We start from the raw sequence: 20,084 nt of genomic DNA on the forward strand, positions 1-20,084 counted from the left end.
CCTTTTTTCACACCACATGGGGCCATGGTTTTCTCTTCTGGCTCATGCTGTCGCTCTGCACGCTGAGGATTTCAATATATAAAGATCAAGCACTTCTTTTGATTCTAAATTCAACTACATATAAACACACACAAAAAAAAAAGGCAGAAAAAAACCCCAACCCACTGGCCTAATCCAAAAAACCTTTCCCAATCGCTTCCTTCATTGTATACTTTGCTACTTACCATACCCTATTGAAAAGCACATGTTTACATTGTGCCCTGAACTGATTCAACATCTGCTAACAGACCAATAAAAAAATAAATAAACCAGGATTGTTTAGAAAGAGAGATCCTTTCTGTTTGCTCTGAACACTCCTAAACTGGCAACAGCAGGATGGTGCGATATTCCTTCTTCGTAGATGTCACATCGGAAAAAACACACACAGGGAAACGAAATATAAAATCACTACAGCCTGAGCTACCAAAAATCAGACAGAAAGCTGTATGAGCTTGTGAAATAATTCTGCGTGTTTACGCGCTGCATGTTAATTTGAGACAATTTTAAAAAATAATTTGCTTTTTTAATCCAAAAAAAATACTCCATGTGTGTTGCTATTTTATACATAAAAGCACGTCTTTTGTGAGGTTGCAGCCTTCATTTTTCAAGGTTCTCCACATCTACCTTCAGAGAGAAGAAAACATAACATAATTGTCATGATTTTAAAAATAAAATCTCTCTTTTTTTTAAAAAAAAAAAACATATGTTTATTTCAAATGCACCATTTTTAAGTTCAGGACATTGGGATGTTAATCCTCATTACAAAATTAGATAAGCAATATTTGAATGCATCTTTTCTGTATTTTAATTAGACCTCTGCAAATGCACAAGCAATTCAGATGCCCTCAGATTAATAAGATTTTCCTAATTAAATTATTTTTCCCTATTTCAATTTCTACATTTTTTTTTCACTTTTGTTCACTTGCCCTCCCTTTCTGGCTTGTATCTCTAAATAAAGGATTCTAATCAACTCCGAAAATGCAATTTCAAAAAAAAACCAAAAACCACATCATATAGATAATCCAAAGTCACTTCCCAGGAATTTTATCTAAATTGCTGAGCTGTAATGCTAAAGGAATTGTCAGACAAAACCTGCATTGCATTTCCCAAACAACACACAGCTAAACTTCTTTTATTCTTAGAGTTGCCTATGTGTTACTTTTTGGATTTTAGCAAAATAAACATTTTAAAAATAATCCAAGCAGGCATTTTATTGGCTGCGATAACATTAACGGATTTCAGATTTCTTTAGTGCTCTTGCTTTATTCTTTCCTTCCACACTGTTATTGCCACAAACTGGCACTTAAATTCAATTGATTCAAAATATTCTGGATCCATATGGCCTAAAACCCTGGAGCTGAAGTTCTGATATTGCCTCACTGCTGTTTGCTAGCATTTGCCTCTACTCCAGTCCCCAGATGGTGGAAGTAACATTTAAACCTCCTTTCCTCTGCCTTGTACAATAGACCTTGGCACCATTTCAACTGTTTACTCCGGTAATTAACAGCACTGATACCACAACAATTACAACTCCTACAATCTTACCACAATAATGCTATGAATTAGTGAGAGCTAATGGCTGGAAGGTATAGTGGTTCCAGACTGCGAGATCTGCGCGTTTTTAGAATAAAATAAAAGGTACAAACAGCACGCTTGTGGTAGACAATGATTACCTAGTAATTAGTTTACACAAAGCTTCCTATTTAATGGCAAAACACTGTAATTAACGCGTGACAGAAAATCAAAGGGTACTTTGTAAGCATATGAAAAATTAACACTGCAGGCCTATAGCTTTATGTACTGATTAGAAGCATATTAAATCAATAGGACATACAAACCAACAGCTTGCATATCGGATTATTGCGAGCCGTAGGATGGGTATCATGGCTTTAATTTAACCAGGGGACACAATTACCATGCTTTATTTTACTTCGGATTTAAGCATCACCTGAAACATCTCCAGGGCAGACACCCAGCTATATTAATAAACTGAATAAGAGCACTACGGACTGTTTGCAGATACAGTGAATATTTAAACTATTTAGGATATATTGCTGACAGAGCTCTGCCCGTACCAGGAAAAACCTGCAGCTGTACTGCTTTATCGGTAATCAATTTCTTCCTTAAGTCTTTGGGTTCTTTCTCTTTTCCTATTAAACATCATATCAGCTAGGAGAAATTTTAAAAGCCTGACAAAATGCTGTAAATGGATCTTGGGTGTATCTGTCAGAATTTCCAGCCCTCTTCAGGCTAAAAAAATTATCACCCCTGCAATTGCGTCTGTACAAAACAGCAGCAAAGTCTACTTGCTTAAGAACCCCCTGGGTAGACTTTAGGTGTTACACCAAGACCAGTTCAATTGTTTGCGATTTATTCCAGTGTCTGTAGTATTGGTAGTGTTGCCCTACAACAAAGCTGGTGGCCTTGCAAAAGGTGAGTGGAGTGATGAAAGAGAGAATGGGGAGCAGAAAGGGAAAAACCAGTGTTCGGAAGCTACACCGAGTTCAAAGACAGTCAGAACTGGCAGTGGGCTGGCAATGCCGTGTTTCTAAAATGACGTCTTTGGCAGTATTATAGTTACTTTTGTTTTGACCTATTTATACGCACGTGCTCTTTACTCTGAATTCCTTACTTCAGTAAAGAAACAAGACATGGTATGTAACCTTCAGGTTTCTTTTGAGGAATGCAATTCACTCAACCAGTGAAGAATCTGCTCACCACTATTCCCAATTATCACATAATCACAAAGTTTATCTGTTATTTATTATAGGACTTTTGAAAGTTGACCAAAAAAAATTTAATATAAATGAACAGCCAGCATTTTGCAGCATTTGATCTTGGCATTTGAAACTGTAATTTTCCAATAGCAATCAATGCAAAATCCTGCAACTGGTGGCTGAATATTGCTTTACGCAACTCAGGCCAAAAGTTTGATTCTCCAGATTTCTCACCTTTTAAAACAATTTTGATATCTTCTTACACAATTTAGTGAATTAACCAAGATATAGTCTATAAGGAAAAGAAATCGTGACTAAATACTGTGACACAACTGGAGGCAGTAAGATTCAAACCCTCACATTTAAAACAGTAGGTTGCACAAGCGCATTAAATCGCTTTTTTCTTCTACAACAGATATTTAATGGAGAGTTTTGAAATGGTTGTGTAGCTATGGCCAATTATGATTGCTTATTGAGAGAATGTTTGTTGCTTGTTTTTCTGTATCTTGTTCTATTCTGGCATTTTCAGCTCTTTTCCTCTTTATCTCCAGACATCCCTTTTTTTTTTTTGTCTTGAGTCTGATCTTTGTTATCTTTAGGATTGCTCCTAGGTAAACTCACATTGTGTTGCTAGTCCGGGTGATTAATTAAGAGTCATAGTGTAATAAAAGATAATTCTAAAATTAATTTGACTAGTAAATTAATCTAGTGATTTAGATTCTATTTAGAGTTCTACAGTTATATAAGAGGATGGGATCTCTGCATAGTTCTGTATTATTTATGTAAAAGGCAGACTGTTAAAAGAAGAAAAAAGGCAACACTAACAGGAAGGTGATGTTATCTTTCCTCTGCCCAGAGAGGTGGTGGATGCCTCATCCCTGGAATCTAGTCTATGACTCCCCAGATAATCTCTCAGCCTCCCAGTCACCCAGTAAGGTTCCATATTGCAATAGGTGAGATTTTCCAAAAACTGAACTGTGACTTTCAGCAGGAGTGAGATACCCAGCTTCTTAGCATACTTTGAAACGCCATCTGTTAATAAGTATTATCGATATCTTTCTCTAGATATTCCCAACAGGCCCTCATGCCATTGCCCTATTGTTTTTTCACTTACTCTAGTAGTGGCAGAACTGCAGTTTTTGCTATCCATGGACTAACTGAAGCTTGAATTGGTACAGAAACTAGGTTGGAAAATTGTGACACAATGGCATAAGAGCATTTCACACAGCACACATGCCTTACATGCATATGTTAAACAGTTAAAAATCTGAATTTTTTTTTGTTCCCTCCAAGAGCTGTTCACATTGCAAGATACAATTGAACTGCTAAGGTGTCTCAGTACTTACTGATGGCTTTGCACGTCACTGGGGCCAGATCCTGATATTCTTTTTCACACTGGAGAATGTCTCCACAAACGGCCTGACAATTGCCAAATGTGCACTTGTGGAAGCAGCAGTTCTCTTGATATTGAATATCATTAGTATCTGGGCCGCAGGATGAGATTTTTTATATGCTGACAGACTTCAGCAGTGCACAGTAGGATGAAGGCTTTACAGAGACATTCAGAATAGTTTGTGAATTCTACCCTTTATGCAGTTGCAAAATAATTGTTCAGATAACTCAGAGGCTGCATTAAGTTAACAAGGTAAAAGACATCAGTAATCCTGTCCTGCATTGTTGTTTGCGCAATGTTATGCTTGAAATGAGGAATCTAAAATCAGTCTCATTTTTAGATGGAATAGATTTTTTTTTTTTTTTTTTAACACAGTTCAAACTCACAAACTACATTATTTTTAATCTGTTGCCTACTACATACCAATGAGGAAAATCTGGGTATCGTGTCTCAAACTGCTATGCAAATTATGCTATTTGTAAGTATTAACATAATTTAGTGCTTACAGTCATATTCTAATTTCTAATAATTCTACCAGAATGGAGAGTCTTCACTGTACTCTTAGCCTGCAGGATAGTCTTTCATCAAGAAGCTGAATTTTTTAATAACCTGCCAGCATACGTTTTGTATGTGGCAGCCTATGCCGATGACACAATGTCTTCATTATCAAAAGAAACAGGTCTACATACTGTAATAGGACATTAAAGCATGCCTGTGCTCATAAACTAATGCTTTGATGTTTAAATGTGTATCATTACAATGGTATTCCTTAACAAAGGAGGATTTTAATCCTCTGCTCCCTATGGTAATACTCAGTGGAGACTGCAATTCATTATATATAAAAAAGGTCTTCCATTCTACAAAAGAGGGCTAAACTCAGAAGGCAGAAAAATTTGAACACACCTATTCAAACAAGATGTTCAACACAGCAGCAAGTTTCATGCTTTGCCAACGCCTGCTTTAATACTGGCCTGGATTTATGGAAGCTTTCCTGCTGACTCTAGGACATTAGATCAAATCTATTAATCTGTATATATTTCCCACCTTCCAACAACTATTTACAATTAAGTGCCTCTAACAGGTAGATTCCTGGTTGCAAAAAAGCTCAACATAAATGCAGTATAAAAGGGAAACCAAAGAAAGCCAGTTACCACTGTGTCCTTTAGTCAGGGTCACCTAGCCATAAGAGAATTAAAAAGGCACAGAAACAGGAACGCTAATACTAACACCACGTAATATCACCTATATAGGGAATTTATACTGGCAAAGGACTACCCTTGTGAACCATGTCTTCTGCCCTGCTGACTCCGATGGTGGAAGCAGGATCTGGGTACATCCCGAGAGCTTTATGTCCCAGCGAGCTCTGCGGCCAGTCAATGCTTCCACTGGGATGGCTCTTCAGTGCTCTACTTCATATCGCTTGACTTGTGTGGAGTGAGGGATCTTTAGCAGCTCAGAGAAATTAGCCCTTCAGCTTTATGTTATAAGCTCTATTTTACAAAGTGGAATTATTTTGTAGTTGTCAAATGCAGCAGAACTGTAATCAGCACAATTTGAAATTTTAATATACAATATAATTCAATCAAACAAAAATTTCAAAACAGTTTTGATTGAATTAAAAAATCAAAAGAGCTATAATGAGTAGTTTATGTAAATTAAACAATTCTTTCTGGATACATTCCTTCTGGCTTTAAAACCATTACATTAGGAATGAATTTGGCACTATATAGAGAAATATCAAATGCTTATTGAAATTAACACATTTAAATACCAATGAATATTTAAAGTACAAATAGTTCTCTGAATGCCACAACTAATGAACTCTAGTTTCATGTGGATTTTGCTGCCGTTGAAATGTATCATCTTACAGCCTCTCTCAATCATGTGGGTTCTGAGAGATCTCCTAGTGCACGAGTTCATGCTATCCTGCTCCCCTCAGTTAAGTATCTATAGATCTCTCTCCTTACCTAAACACCCACTGTAATGAAATGTGCAGGAGTCCAATGATCGCTGAGACCTCAAGTGTTCTGTCGTATACAGCTGAAAACAGCTAACAGGTTTTAAAGTTATTAATGAGGAAAAACGTACAGAAAAAATAATCCGTAGAAAAGATTAAAAAGTAATCAGTTTGTACGTGGTTCCAAATTGATTAGTATTGTTCAACTGTATTAGTCCAACACTTCATTCCAGTAATTCCAAGTTTCTAGGTAGATATAAGGTTCTGCACCTATATACTTTTATTTACACATCCTCATTTTGGATAAAAAACACTGTGTAAAATTTGCACATTATTGCATATGAATGAAGTATTATGACATCCAGCTTATTCCACAGTTGGATGCTAGGCATTCGTTTATATTTTAGAATATTTAACTGTTTTATTTGACTTACTGTTACCTATTGCTTTGTACAAGCTAGTCTGGACTCCGTAATACCAACTCTTACCAAAGTCTTAAAATGAAAGCTCAGAGGAAGGATGTCCTGTGAGAAAGAACCCCAGGACTATTGAGAAGCTACGACAACAAGCAGACACCCTGCTCCTTCGTTACTTACATGTGCCCACTGCTTACGCCACATCTCAGGGCTGTATCTCTGACGTTCCTTCTGAACCCACTGGTAACATTTCAAATGCAAAATAATATCACAATAGGCAGTGCCATTTCCTCCAGATTCATCATTCACTTTAAACAGCCAACGCCGCACTTCGATATTGTCAACGATCAGCTGGCTGAGAACACTAATCATCTGTGGAGCAACGACACAAAGATCTTTTGCACTGACAATATTAAATTGTTCCTCAGTTTAGACTTCGAGTTCTCAAATATTTGGACTTGAAATTTATTCTCTAACTATGGTTTCTGTTTCTTAGAGATGCTTGTATTGTTACACTTACCTTGGATAAGTAACGAAAGCAACCCTGAACATTTTTTTGATGAAGAATCTGTGGCCTTCATCTCGTACTTGAGTCCACCTGGGCAGACTACCAAACGGCTACTGAGCTCCTCTGGCAGTCAGTGGAGCTGTATTCTGCAGAGAGGAATTTGCCTGTCCAGGCTTTTTTGCCCCATCAGGATCTTAGGTTTTGGATAATCAGTACCGCTCAATAAATGTTCGTGAGAGAATAACACGGGATGGACTACACTATTTGCAAAATGTGAGAAACAATTGTGCCAGACTAACACCAGCTGAAACAGCTGTGTAATTTTCCTACCGAAGAGTACATTATGTGGTTATAAATGTATGAAGGAGTTACCAGGCAGGCTTTATAAAAATGCTAATTATTTATTTGTGTATGTACACAGATTTAAATGGCTTTAAAATGCCTTTTGCCCAGCTGGTGTAGGGTGCAATTAGCTTCTCAGAAACTGCAAATGCCTTTGAACCTGCTAAAAGTATTATCAGATCTTGTTGCATTGGCTAGAGTCTTCCACATTTTTACATAGTAATTTTGGGGACTTTTGTTTATTTCTTTTTTATGTTGACCTAAACCACAATTATATGTGTGTCCCACATGCTATTATTTGTGGCTTTTGAGAATTGCACAAATGTGTTTTTCTTGATGACTCATCTACAATAACAAAGAGAATCAATAATATTGTAAAGGACTGTACCAATCAAAGAATTATGTGCCATCTTTAAGTGAAAAATGGAACTCTACTTTAACATAGCATCACCTCGCTTTGATTATTTAACCTAAAATCTCAATATTTCATACAAAGAAACAACAGAAGTAGAACTTCCATAACACTGTAGTATGAGCCAAAAGTATTACATTCACATAAATTATTTACCGATAAATCAAAGGTGTTTTTCAGATCACTGATCATATATTTATTTTATCTACTATAGAAGTTGCAATGTATTTGTTTTGCTTAGATTATTAATCACCTTTATTACTGAAAACAAAAAGCAAAGCAATGTGAAAAGCTTCTCTAAGAAGCAGGAATACCTGCACAGATTATTTTCCTGTATGAGGTGAAGCACCGTCATAAAAATATTTTTTTAAAAAAATCAATACAGATCATACTTAGACATATCATTGCAAATTGCAAAATCAGCTTATAGGATGAAATACTGAGGCACTGAATGCAAAATAAACACATATAAACTGATGGCAGTACAGAAAACTCTTGTTTTACAAGACACTTGTGTCTTGTAATTTTAGTTGAGTAATATTTTGTTCTTTTCTTACAGGTCATGCTAACAAGACAGACAAATTTAACAATGATAAGCCAGATAAAAAGTAAAACTTCAGCTGCAGATATGCTCAGTGAACCTCAGTTTGAATCGGCTGACTTCCTAAGTGGAAGAAATTTTCCCTTCATCAAATACTTAATTTTCCCAGAAATCCCTGCTTTATTTTCAGTCACTGTTAAAACTCCTGTCAATTTCATTGAGGCCACAACTTCATCCACGGAGCAGCAACACAAACTGTTTGAAATAGCTGGACCAAACACCCTTACATATTCTCAAGAAAGACCATGAAGAAGACCAGAAAAATTGTATTACTTCCTGATTAGGACACAAATTGCATTTCATTGGTCAGATGAAGCTAAGAAAGAACCTAGCCTCATACATGATTTACTCAAACACAGTTAGGGTCTAATCAATACAGTCATTGCAATTGTTGCAGAAGTTTGCGTCCTATCAAGTGAAGATAAGTGTCTGCATGTTGACACATCCCGGACCACATCCGGCTTACCTGTTCATTGCTGTAGATGTCAGATCCTCCAGGAGGGGTTGGCACACCAGCACTGGCAAAAATGCGTTTACTTCCAGACTTGGTACTACAGAGATGAGCCACTTCTGGCACCGAGCCTAAAATAGGCACATTTAGCATGTCAGCCACCGCTAAATCATCTTTGTGGGGAACCCCTCCGATAATGTAGGCGTCTCTGCTCTCGATAAGATTTTTTATTCTTTTGATTGTCTTGGGACTGTACTTCAGCTGAGTGGCTAGGCACATGTGATGCTTCTGTATAAAGATAACATCACTCTTGTTAAAAGGTGTTCTTTGCTATTCCATGAACCTAATTTTTAATGTTGCACACAATAAATACATTATTAATAGCAGGCTGGGTTATGACCTATCCTGTAGCTTAGCAGTTTAAATTGATAAAAGCTGTTGGGGTGAGGCTCCATAATCGTGCACATCTTCAGCGTGTTGGAAATGGGCTCACTGGGAATAGAACTAATTACTACACATCTGTATTTATTTGATCCATGCGGAATTATCCTTCTGTCAGTCGGCAGAGAGGCTGGTGGCCTTTGGATAATAGTGATTCATCTCGGCAACACTGCTGGCATGGTTTAACTCTAAAGCTCCTAAAAATCAATACAAAAATGAAGAAAAAACCCTATAGCAGGGAATGTATTTCACCATACAGTTCAGCAGTATTTTAAGTGATTCTCTGCGAATAAAACAAACACTTTGATTTACACAGCCTTCACTGATCACATTAAATTACTGGGAATATACATTTCCATTTCACAGCAGTTGTGATAGCGACTGTAAACGCAACTGCAGAGTTCTCAAGGAGAGGGTAGCATTTTTGTTGTTTAAAGTACAAGAGTTTCAACTTTTTGGAAGGAATTTTTCAATTCTTCCAAAAAAGAAGACCTATTGCTGAAAAAGCTGTTCATGACAGATGCCATAACCTCTAAATTTAAACTAAAAACATCAGTCATGGTAGGTGAAATCTCAAAAATATTTTCTACAACATGTCATATGCATGGCCTGCAGATAACCCAATTATCTTTCCAAAGGTATAGACAGAGGTGCACGGAGATTGAGACAGATAGGGATGGACATTGTGCAGAAACAGTACAAGAGAGATTCACTGAAATAGATTGCCATAAACAAACTATAATTGTAACAAGAAGAAAATCATCTTCAGATTGAGATCTCATCTATTGTAGGCCTTAATCAGGAAAGTATTCCTTTTCAGGATTGCCTAAATACTTGATTTGCTGGGGATTTCTAGAATATTTTTCTTCAAAGTCCTGGATGCTCCTTCACAGTTACTGAAGTATAAATCCTGATTTCACTACTTGGATGGGGACAATGGTGGATAAGGAGATGGGGGAGCCCCTGGAAGAGGACAAAAGGAATCCCCTTTAGGCAATTCCTCAGTGCTTTCAAACACGGAGCCCCAAAAAGTGGCCAGGTGTCTCTGTAAAGGAGTCAGACATACTGCAAGGAGAGCAAGGATATAAGTCAGAGAAACGAGATACTTGTCAAAGTATGGGGAAAAGGGAGGGAGTCACAGGAGAGTCACAGAAGTATAAGGGCAAAAAGAACAAGCAAGTTTCCTGGAGTCTTTTTCCTTCCATCACTTTTAAAACTGAGATTCTTAATATTCCAATTCATTTGTTTCCCTTCTCCTGACCACTGGTATAAAAGCAGGGAGGCGGCCCGTTCTGTTGGTCTCATGGCAGAGTTCTGCCACATAGAGAACAGGATCAATTTCCAGCCCCGGTCACTTGCTCCCTGGGGCAATGAGTGGTGATGTAGGGACGAGATTTGCTTTGTGTCTCTCAATAATGGATTTTACAGTTAATTAAGGAGTGCTGGAAACAGGCTGTAAAATCTAGTTCATTCCTGCTTTGAGAGTGGTATAGCTGCCATGATATATAGTAGTAAGAGTGAAAGCAGATAAAAGCAGGAGAACCGAGGAATCCTGAGAATTCCAGCACGACTGCACAGAATAATGGTTAGTAGGTTAACCAAAAGGCTAGTTCTTGGTTCTCAAGGCGGATGATTTTTTTTTTTTAAACTTCTCAATATTAGAGATGCTGACCTTGGCATCAGCCTCACCATGATGAGAAAAGCTACCACTATGCGGTTTTGATATGCTGCTAGCTGAGGATCAGGATAGCGTAACGCTTTGTAAAAAGTGTTTCACATTGCACCTGGATGCACAAGAGGTCATTCTAATAGCTAGCAAACGCCTAAGGACAACGGTGTACAGACGCTCCTTTCTCATAGTCTCTGTCTGCCTCCCCTCTGCAGTGGCACAGGGCTATCTGCGTCTGGGTGTCTTTTCCACAGATTTTTTCCTTCCATCCAGTTCCATCAAAATAGCTAGGAAACTGGCCAAGGGCGATGTGTACTTCTAGAATTGCTCAAAGGAGCATGCTAAGGTGGCCTTCAAACCACACTTTCATACACTAGGAATAAATTTAGATACATAAGGTACAACAAGAGCTTTTTACTAAATAACCCAGAAGAGAGATGCTTAGAAAGCACCTCTAGCGCTCTAACCCTTACACAGACAAAATGACAGCTAAATCCACGGTCAGTGAAGCTAATGGATGGCTAGGATCAGTTATGAGGACAGATTCTTCTCCTCAAAAGACAGATTTCTTGGACACATTAGTTAATAGATGGTAAAGAATATAAGCTTAATGAAACTACACTTCTCAGCATTCCACAACTGGGTAAGCAGAGCAATCCATAGCCATGAAAGAACCACATAGCTCTTGTAACTAAGGTTAGCTCCCTACATCACAGCATTTAACTTTTCCCAGTAAATCACAGCTACATAATAAATTTTCACAAAGCTGTTTCCTCTTCACATGGAAAAGAAACTTGGTTTGGAATATTTCAACATAAATTGGAAGTCTGAAAGCTAAACGCAAGAGATGCATACCTGAAAACAACCTGCTTTGACATTAAAACTACTTCAGTCAAATCACCGTGACCCAAATCGGCCATGAAAGACATTTTCAATCCCTGGACAGCCTGTCCGTGTTTAGTAGCCCATCTTTTATCCATAGTATGAAGTGGTTTAGATTATGTTTTTAGCATGTTTTATGTAGGAGGCTTCCTAAAGCTTCCAATATTTGGTAATTAGTACTGTAAAAATAACCCAGTATCCAGAGAAAAAACAGCTACAATTGTCAAATTGCAATTTAAACAGAAAATATATCACTGGTATTTATCAAAGATTTACATTCCCAATAATTTTACTGTACAAGGTGAAGGCCCAGCACAGGCAGCCGTGATTCTTGAAGGTTTCCAGTATTCAGATAAAAGAACAATACTAAAGAAAGCCAGCTCCTAAAACTACAAATATCATCTTGATGCTTCTTCTCTAACTTCAGAGAAAACAGAACACATTCCTGGCTATAGAATTCATTTCAACTACGGCAAAACTATCAGACAGCTCTGACTCAGGGGTCTCTCCCTATACAGCAAAAGAGCTCAGCACTTTTCTCATGTGGGTGTTTTCAGACTATTTCAACAGAAAAGGATTCATACATCTAAGCAAGTGTTGCTGAACAGTACGCTACTATGGAACTACATTTGAAAACCAACACATTTATGAAATATAAAAAGCTTCTTTACCTTCTGAAGGCATCAGTTTCAATCAGTATATGACATAATAAATGCTTGTTCAACAAACTAACTAGAATAGGGTTATTAATATATATATATAAAAAAGAGCAGGTCTTCAAGCATTGGCTCCAAAGACATAAACGTACCATAAAGTTTCACAAAAATAAAATCTCCGCTAAGACATTGTGGACTTAATATTTACAATATAAAAGTATTCTCCACTGTAAAGAATCTTCACTGCTCTGCAGTATTTTCAGAAACGCTGTATGTAGTGTACATTCAGTAAGATCTCTTTTTAGACTATGTTTTAGCACATGCCTTTAAAACTGGCTTAACAGTTTTGGAACCAATATTTCTGTATTACCTAACATAAGTAGTTTTAAGTTCTGTTCTTTAAGAAGTTCTGCATTGGATTTAATTCCAAGAAACACTGCAAACACATGAATGATTGAATGCTGGGCTACCCGGAGATAAAATTTGAGTAATAAGAATGGTTTATTGCCACGATTTGCTCAGAGATATAAATCTATCAAGTTCCCAGTCCCAAGCATATAGTAGGAAGGGACAGTGGGCTACAAATAGCCAATACAGTACTATCTCAACTAGGTCTATAAAGCTAAACTGGGATATTTATTTCCAGTGCTCTAACTAGTAGTCTAATCAGTAAAGCCCTTAAACTTGCAATAATATTTCACTGATGTGTACCAGAGCGTTACAAGTTATAAAATTTCCAATTTAATTTTACTGCATCCCTCAAGCTGTAGTAATTAGAAGACAAACTCACAGGGAAGCTGTTTATAGCTTCAGGGGTGAGAATTTTGAACCTGTCCTGCAGGTCACCCATGTCCTCAGGGTTCCCAGATCTAACAGCTGTCTGCAGACCCAGGAGTTTATTGTAATACTGCAGTAACTCCTCACTCAGACGAAGGGGGCAGATGTAGATGACGTCCACGTTGGCATCTAAAACAAAGGGGCATAATGTTCATTATTGGGAAAAAGGTAGACTCCATTCAGAACAGCAATCTGGTAATTCCTCATCATTTGCTAACAAACAGCTTCCCTAGAAGAGCACTGGTAATAAAAATGAGAACAGTAATTCCCAAATCTTAGTGGTTTAACTGCTTTTTCTGTGCTTCAGCATTTGTCTGAAGACAGGTCAGCAACGCAAAGAAACAGCTAGTTTTCAGAATTCAATCTGCAGAACGTATTGGGGGCAGAATTTTGAAAGTGCTGCAGGGGGATTTATATGCGCAACTCACGTTAACATCAATGGGAATTGCGCACTGCTTTAAAAAATATATCCCATTAACTTCAGTAAATTATAAAACTCAGCTGTTAAGTTTAGAAAGCTGATGAAGTTCCAATTTCATATGCTGCCCAGATTTTGCATGGCCTGTTCCTATTCTTGTCCTGTCCACATAAAAGCTCACAGTAGGATGCCATTAATAACTACTGCTGAGCATGTGAGTGTGCAGATTAGCTAGTTAAATACCACAGTGTGAAAATCTGTTTTTCTGCATGTAAAACAACTTGGGCTGAAAGACAGTGTATACACAAACACTTAAGAGGTGAGAAAGTGAAAGTCTTTAATATATGCTGTTTTGGAAAATTTTAACTGCTCTTCTAAAATATTAATGTTAATAGATGAGCTAATGAATTAACGGACCTTGCAACATCAAAGGAATACACTGCCAAAAAGCACTCCTAGATTTTGATCCAACTCCTGCTGAAATCAGTAGGAAGTCTTTCATTGTCTTTACCGGGCACAGGAACAAGAGCCTGGAAAGTGCCAGGGACAACTGCTATTACACGTGCATGAGTCGGAAGCAAAGCAAGTGTTGGACTAAGGAAAATCTGAGCCTAACGTTATGAAGGAATAAGCTGTTCCACTCATTCACTTTGTTTTGCCGTCCTGCTGCGGGCAAACAACCCACATTAAAAACGTAAGGCCAGAATCTCAACTGAAGCATTTTAGTAGTACAGCATCCAAAAACCAGCCGTGTATCCGAAGCCTTGACAGAGCCTTTATATAATACAGTACCGTATTAGTTTTTAAAAGAACAGTTCACTAGAACTGTTAGTCAATACTCTCTTGCTTTTAGACATTTACTCAGACTTGCAAAATGAGCCTGAAAATTTTCCAGCTCGGGTACAAAAAGACTACTTGCCAATGTTGGCTGGAATGCTGAATGGACTGCACTGTCAAAAACTGCCAAGCGCAAGTGAATTTGTTGAATAAAATGCTGCAACACATTTTGCTGCTCTTAACACTGCCCCATAAGGAGATATACAAGTCTGCTTTGGACGCAGTGGGGCTCCAGAGACAGATTAGCTAATAGCAGGTCACAAGAGGCAAGGAAATCCTCTTGTACTGTAAAGAAAAAGAAAACCAATATGGTAAATATCAATGCTCTTCTGGCAGGCACAGGTAAAGCTTCTGATCTAGTTAATAATTTAGTTAATATTTCACTAGTTTTTATCTTACTCATGGTCTATTTTATATTTTACAGTAAAACCAATATTCACATTCACAGATTTTAAAGCGATAAAGAATGCCTGTACAATGTGTTGGCTTTGTCCCTTTAAGTTTCTAACTATCATTTTAGAGAAAAAAAAAATCTATGTTAAAAAATGAAAAAAAAAAAAAACAAAACTGTACTGTGGAAAAACAATATTAGTGCCGAGATAATATATAAAGGCAATTACATTATTATTTTAGGCAACTGTAAATTTCTGGATCTAATATATTTTTGTTACAAACTTAGTGAATGGCATTTATAAAATAATAATGATACTGAAATATACATGAATCATGTAAAGTATGTCATTCCAGGGAGCCAATGAAGTTGGTCATTGACAAATAATTTTCTTCACTGCTTTGCTCAAAAGAGGACTGCCATTCTTGGAAAAAACTTTTTAATGTATACCTTTTGCCTTGTTTGGCAATTAAAAAAAAAAAAGGTTTAAATAAGGGCTTGCTCTTTTCTAGCACATCTTTCTCTCTGTATGAGCCTGAATGAACACCAGCAGAATTAGCTACCTAATTTTGTAGAACACTAAACACTTTGGGTCGTTTGTGGTGCTCAGCATGCCACAGGATGAGGCTGCTTCACTTTATCACAGAGTCGGAAAAAATCAGCATGTTCTTCCTATGAATAACATGGACCGGAGCAAATGCCGTAGCAGATAAATTACTTCTGAGTTTATATGTTCTCTGTATTTAACATTGACCAGTGAAGACTTTTTTTTGGTATTGTTCTCTATTACTCACAACTATGGGCAAATAACAATCAAAACCAGCCAGCCAGCAGCTCATAACATACCCAGTATGTCACACAGCCTTCCCATCTGCACGTTCTGCTGGAGAGCAAGATCAGGAATATGCTCACGGATGCATTGGGAATATCCTGGAAAACAAGTAAATCCCCTTGCAAACTGTATTCAGAAAAGCCCTAGTACATATTTGAAAAAAAATAGACTTTTGGATTAAAAAAAAGCTGTAATAAAAGTATTTCAAATCCCAAACATAGTATAGCACTAATTGCATCATATTTATGAATTTACTTTTAGAGTGAACTGATGTAACATCATGTTTTTATGTCATGAGGCTTTAAATATAGACCTAAATGTTACAGACCCACGGAGCTCTACAATTTAAACACACAGACCAAGTGTTTTGCCTGAGCCTTCTATGTTGCTGGATTTTTTTTAAACACTGAAAAAAAAAAAAAAAAAATCACACTATTATGAAGCAAGAATCCTGGTACATTTTGTCCTTCACACAGATAAAAGGCAACAAAATCACTTCATTAAGGAGATGTCTCAGCAATACCTGATCACTTTGTTGCAGAGGATGAATGAGTGGCAGCCTGTCTGAGCTTGGATTATCTATTTGGATGTCAGACTTCCAACTGATTGCCTACTTGCATTCAAAAAGATGGCAGTAAATGACATGATCACTGTAACTATCATCTCTAATCCTGTAATTTTTCAATTCAGCTAATTCTAAATTAATCAGTGTGTATATACAAACATACACAACCACACAATGCGAGTTGTTAGTTGCAATAGCTGTGATTGAATTAATAAGGAAGCCTAACATTCACTGTTTGGCATAAAAGCTTGACTGATCCAGTAACAAGACCCTTACAGCATATCCATATATCTGCATGTGACCAGTCACCTGAAACTTATGAAAAATTTAGTCTGTCTAAAATCTGCTCAGTATTTCAGTGCTTTCATTTTAGAAGACAGTAGATCTTCCAGGCAAATTAGAAAGACAATTATTATAAGTAATCAGCAGTTTAAGGTGCGGTGGCAATGACACTTTCCACACAGGAGAATAGAACATAATAAAATACAGAGAAATGGAAATCGCAAGTTTTATTTTTAGTATTTTCTTGTAAAACTTGCATATTTAGCACAGTGGTAACAGGCACCTGCAGAACTACATCACTGTAAAAGATACTGATTTTTTTTTTTTGCCACTCTAATATTAGGCTACAGTAATTTGAAAAAGCTTGCTCTGATTACTTAAATTTTAGTCTCAAGTATTCATTTTGTTCTCCCAGGTGCGGACCAATTGTAAGCCACTAACAGTGCTGCCTAACAATATCAAAACATTTAAATTTCAAACACAGAAAGCAGCTGATGTCCCTGCGCTGAACTGTCCTCTTGAAAACAGAATTAAATCTGGGTTGAAAAACAACTTGCAAATAGCACTTGGAAAATCAGTAATTATTTGAAAGGAATAACGGTTAAAGTAGCAATTGAACAAAAGTTAAAACTTACACGTTGCTACGGTTCTGCAGATACATGACAGCATTATACCAGCTACTACATGCACTTTTCTTAGATATGTTAATAAAACATATTAATTCACAATACATTAGCTTCCATTGGCATGACCCCATTAGATTTAATGAGAGGAATATTCACTCCTTGTGAACCTTTCACCTTCCCATGGACGTTATGAACCACATTAAACCTCACACCGATATATTTTGAACGCTCTGTACCTCCATGGGTGCTTGTCTGACAATGCTTATTAAAGGCAGAGGCTTAATATTCCTTTCCTTGCAGTTTAAACCAAATTAAACTCAAATGAATTACATCTACTGTGATCATAGTCTACATGTTCCAGTACAAACATAACCTGTGACATCACTTCTGTTTTGTTACATACAGTTGGTTTATTTATCACTAACATTTTGCACTACAGCATTTGGTCTCAAATTCATGAAACATTTCAGATAAATTTGCATTTTCCAGAAGCAAAAACTCCTATTTTGATTCAAAGAACCACTACTTTAATTGAGAGTTACCAAAGTACTAAAATAAGTGGGGTATGAATTAATGGTAAAAGGCCTGCTTTCACCTCCCCTTTCAACCTCAGCCATGACCTAATGCTATTTTCTTAATAAATTTTGCTATCTCAAAGTGTCTTCTCTCATTAAAAAATCCAAAACCTGTTTCAAACTTGCCTTTGAAAAAAGAAGTAGCACTATAGAGCAGAGAGGGACGTGACATGACAGTTTAAGTAACCATGGGTGGATGTCTGAAGGGGAAGGAGGAAGACAAGCTATCTAGGATTCAGCCATCTTGTGCTCCCCAGTGCTTGGGATGGGTCTAATAAATAATACCTAGCTTTTTTTCACTCTACTGAAACTGCTTTTAGAAAGGATTAATGTATCACATAAGAGGAAGCTTTGATAAATATACAGTAGGTTACATAAGGTGACAAATTTTATTTATTGTAATCTAACTATTCAGGTAGAAAGACTGATCAATCATTTAAAAAATAGTTGAATGAAAGAAGAAACAGTATTTGCATCCCAAAAATTGCAGAAGTGTATTCATCCATTAGAGTGTGGGAGTAAATCAGATTAGAAAGTTCAAATTCATTTTTCCTTACACTAGCTGACAAAAATGCTAAACAATCTTTAAACAATGGAATCTACTTTCTTTTTTAGCTATACCAGAAATCCAATATTTTTGTTTTGGTGGAATAAACTGAAACATTTGTTCCTCAGAGCAATATGATTCAAGTCCTTCGCTATCCTTCTTCCTGGATTATTTCCAGAAACTTGACAAACTGTTGTGAAAATGAAGACTGATGAGAAATTCACAGTTATGACTATCTCCATTTATTGGAATTCTATTTGCACAGGAAGAAAAATTAGACTCTGACTTGCCCTAATTCCTAAAGTCAAGGAAATCTGAGTAGAAAATATCAGGTTCTTTTTTTTGATTTACAAAACTGAAGAGAGAAACTACTAACAGAATATGTTTAAACTTCTCTCTCTTGGTGTTTATCTATACTCTGTCCCAGTTTTCATAATTTAGATGCATTTTTATCATTACCTAGACTCAGGCCTTAAAAAAAAAAAAAAATCAACCTGCTGAAATCAGTGGACATTTTGCATATTTAGGCCTCTTGGACTGAAACAAATGTTATTTGTTTAAACTGTCCAGCTTCCTAGAAGTCTACTGAAACAGGCCTTTTAATGGTAACATTCCATTAAGCTAAAGAAAAGAAGGCAAAATATTTCAGTATCATGGCTAGAGGTATTTAGCAGTTCTTTTTCAAAACAAATATTATTAGATGTGACAGATCAAAAGCATAATTGGAAAAGGCCTGAGAACCTACACAATGTTACTCGCTGGAAGTGTTCCAGTAACGGGCCCAGAATTTTGCAAATGTTTTTTAAAATTACAAATGTGTAGGAGCAGAAAAAGAAAACATTTAAAATATTTTATATTCTTACATTTAAAATGTTTTTAATTTACAGTCCTTATGTTCTCATCTTTTCAAATTTTAAATATAAGCTGTTCTTAAAATTATATAAAACCAAATTTGTTCTATTTCTTAGTTATTTTCTATTGATGTTTCTCAAAACTAGTTCAATTAACATTTCAAAAGAAAAAAATGGCTTGTATCTACATTACATTTTAATAGGCTAAATGCTTATAATGATTTAATTCACATAAAACCCCTATGGAACTCTACTAGAACTCTCGATATAGTTGATGCATTTAATAAAAACAAGCATGAATAACTTTTTCAAACAGCACTTTCAAATCCCTCCTTTGGAGGGCATAATATATTTTTTCCATGCCCTATTTAAATAGGTTTCCTAATTTTCTAAGAAAACATCTGCACTCAAATTATCTTTACTACTTACTTGCTTCCTCATTAAGGGAAAATTTCCCCTTGAATACTGCAACCTCCTACGCACGCACATAAAAATTTCTGTATTTACAGCAGAAGGTTGTATAAAGCATGATACAGAACCAGGGCCTGGGCTCCAGGTGAAGTGTTAAATGAAGCGGATTTTCCCTAGAGGTTTAGAATTTACTTAAGAGGTTGAAATTATTTTAAAACTTTTATAAATTCAACTGCACGTTACAAATCCAGAGTAACAGGGACATAATGAACTTTTTTTTTATGTTAGCCTGATTTGATTGTACTCATTTTTTTTTTAACACAGCTTTGAAAGCATCTGTTGTGCAAAAACTCTGCTCACTTTTGAATTCACTTACCTAATTAATAATTGCTTTTTCCTGTATAAACGTTCTGCATCACATTTTCACA

At 36.5% G+C, this 20,084-nt stretch overlaps 1 protein-coding gene across 5 annotated transcripts in view; it reads right to left on the reverse strand.

Annotated features, from left to right (window-relative positions):
• IQCH (IQ motif containing H) overlaps nucleotides 1-20,084 on the reverse strand; it is a 63,905-nt gene that overhangs the window by 24,487 nt on the left and 19,334 nt on the right. For all 5 annotated transcript variants that reach the window (XM_086757308.1, XM_086757307.1, XM_086757306.1 and 2 more), the window contains 4 exons: nucleotides 15,814-15,897; nucleotides 13,275-13,450; nucleotides 8,852-9,124; nucleotides 6,703-6,894 (listed from right to left, as the gene is read on the reverse strand). In XM_086757308.1, coding sequence (XP_086613434.1) covers nucleotides 6,703-6,894; nucleotides 8,852-9,124; nucleotides 13,275-13,450; nucleotides 15,814-15,897 — 725 coding nt within the window. The remainder of the gene's footprint in view (nucleotides 1-6,702; nucleotides 6,895-8,851; nucleotides 9,125-13,274; nucleotides 13,451-15,813; nucleotides 15,898-20,084) is intronic.

Source organism: Chlamydotis macqueenii, chromosome 12 (assembly GCF_036417535.1).
Source record: "Chlamydotis macqueenii isolate bChlMac1 chromosome 12, bChlMac1.mat, whole genome shotgun sequence".
Lineage (NCBI taxonomy): Eukaryota > Metazoa > Chordata > Aves > Otidiformes > Otididae > Chlamydotis > Chlamydotis macqueenii.